The sequence below is a fragment of the Penaeus vannamei genome, chromosome 3 (assembly GCF_042767895.1).
Source record: "Penaeus vannamei isolate JL-2024 chromosome 3, ASM4276789v1, whole genome shotgun sequence".
Classification (NCBI taxonomy): Eukaryota; Metazoa; Arthropoda; class Malacostraca; order Decapoda; family Penaeidae; genus Penaeus; species Penaeus vannamei.
Genome location: NC_091551.1, coordinates 8,773,145 through 8,775,593, shown reverse-complemented (window position 1 = coordinate 8,775,593; position 2,449 = coordinate 8,773,145). Strand labels below are relative to the sequence as shown.

Below are 2,449 nucleotides of genomic sequence, written 5' to 3'. Positions count from 1 at the left end.
TCCCCTATCTGCATTCAATCTTTCCCCTTAACCTCCCCGCCGAAACCCTTCCCGTCACCCACACAACCAAACCCGTCCCTAAACAATAGCGAAAACCGAAACCCGTTCCCTTACATGTCGATTACAAGCCGCCGTTCTTACTCTAATTCACTCAAACTCGTGCACCTGCTGTAACGCTCCCCCCTTTCTCTTCCCCTTTTTTTTTTCTTCCTCTTCTCCTTTTTTCTCTTTTTCTTCTCTTTATTTGTAATACTCTTCAGTTTTCTACGTCTTTTTTTTTTACTTTCCTTCCCTTCCTCTCCTTTATTTCCTTTCTTTCTTTTACTTCCCCTCTCATTCCATTTCTTCTACTTGTTCTTCCCTTTTTCTTATTTCCCCTTCCATCTTGTTCCTCCCCTTCCTTGCCCTTTCCCCCTTTCGTTTCTCTTTCCCCTCCTTCCCTTCCCTTTCTCCACCTCTTTCTTCTTCCCCTTCTCTCTCTTATTCTTCCCTAACCTATTTATCTTTTTTTCCTGTTATTATAGTTCTTTCGCCTGTACGATGCCCTCGGCTCACTGTGACCTTCAATAACGTTAATATTCTCAACTGTGACCTTCTCCTAGAAACATTAACGTGGGTTACGAGTCCATATGTTAGGTTAAGTTGTGTTCCGTTTTGCATTTTTCTTATTATTGGGTCCCTAATAAGCTCATTGTGGGAAAATATACCTGCACCGTCCCTCCCCCATCGGAAGTTTTAGAAAGGAAAATCGGATGTTCTATAACAAAACAAACTACTCACACTTGGAATTTAAACATTACTCTCATTAGGATAGCAATTAAACACAACACACCGATCTGCTTACCCTTAAAAACACCTCCCCCATAAAAAGGCGTTTTCCCATAGGAAATATCACGGCATCCTAACCTTGATATTTCCTGTTGACTCTCTCGCCTCCTGTCCCTCAGATGGCTGCCAGTCTGCCTTGCGTCTAACAAGGCCGCCTGATCTAATATGTATACGATTTACCGCACGTCAGAATAAGATAGGGCTCCCTGGCGCATTCTTTCCTGTGGAAGCAATGCCCGGTACGGGAGCCCCGCCCTCTTTTCATTACTCGAATAAAACACACATTTCCTTATCAAAACTGTATACACACTGCAGATAATCAAGTGTTTGGGATAGCGTCGTCCCTGACAAGCAAATGGCCCATCGGTGCGAGGCACCCTCACGTAATCTTCGAATGAGGGGATCAACAGCGAGCAAATCACGTGATGAGCCTACACTCCATCTCCCTCCTTACGAGGTTGGTCACGTGGCCTCACTCATGCTCCTTGACAATCGTTGGATCGAACAGCCTCGTGACCTTGCCAACTCCCAAGCCTTTGGGGACATGACACGCTTGTTTTACGTTTCATCAACGACCAGTTTATTAAACATCGCGTGTCTTCCAATTTATTCACTCTCACGGGCGGCCGTCTGGGAAAGTGGGCAACCCATCCGCGCGCGCCCGACCGCCTGACAGCCCGGGGCGAGCATTGCAGCATCGCCTCTATTTCATCCCGGTAACTAAAACGACTCACAAAACTGGCAGTAAAGTACTTACTTTCCGATGATTTCGCAGACTTCGTAGACGTCATCGAAAAGTACCTCATCCTCCGCCATGATGGTCACTCCCCCGCGCACTCCTCCTGGACTCCAAAATACAGGATCACTCGGTGGGCCTGATGCTGCTGCACTCAGCCCTTTCAGCAGTCGACAACACTATTTTCCGTACACACTCGATTTTCAAAGAGGACGAATCATTCCCATTTACATAGAGGTTTGACTTTCCCTTTTTCTTAGGTATCAACTCAAACGGAAGTGGGAAGTGCTACTATGAATGTCAAGAAAACATCAGATGCCACTATGACAGACTGTAGACTATGCCTGTTGTGTTGCTCCTCTCACTATACTCACTGTACCTACACCACACTGCGGCAGATCACTACACTTTTCACCAGCAGGAACAACACTGATTCTGTCGCTCCTCCCGACTCCCCGCCTGCGCCCCCGCTACAACGACACCTCACGGGCCTCCGAACTCAGCTGCCCGATCACCACTTCATATACCCTCTAAACTACCCTAAACAAGCCAGTTAAGTGGCCGGTGACGACAGAGAGGGCCCTGCCGTCCGCCTTAGCCTCACGTAGAGTAGACGCACACTGCCCATTGATTTGCTTCCGAACCCCGCTATAGCGCATGTGCTGGAGGGCGATGCCGAATGTCACCAACCGGCTTTTTCGCGCACAAGCCTTTTTTGTCGACGTCGCTCTATGCACAGCAGCGAAAAAGAGCATTTCACAAGCATCATTTTCGGGTGTTCATGATAACATGTCAAAAGCTGAGGTAAGAAAGCTTGGCAATAACGAAGGCGATAGTAGTTTTACGTTATTTCATATCGTGAAATAGATTGTCGGCTTTGGAAAG

The 2,449-nt window shown here is 47.2% G+C and overlaps 1 protein-coding gene across 1 annotated transcript in view; it reads right to left on the bottom strand.

The window, feature by feature from the left end:
• CASK (peripheral plasma membrane protein CASK) overlaps positions 1–2,173 on the bottom strand; it is a gene marked incomplete in the record, with an annotated part of 1,154,881 nt that extends 1,152,708 nt beyond the window's left edge. Inside the window, 1 exon segment of the mRNA XM_070140919.1 lies at positions 1,586–2,173. Coding sequence (XP_069997020.1) covers positions 1,586–1,644 — 59 coding nt within the window.
• Positions 2,174–2,449: the final 276 nt, after the last annotated feature.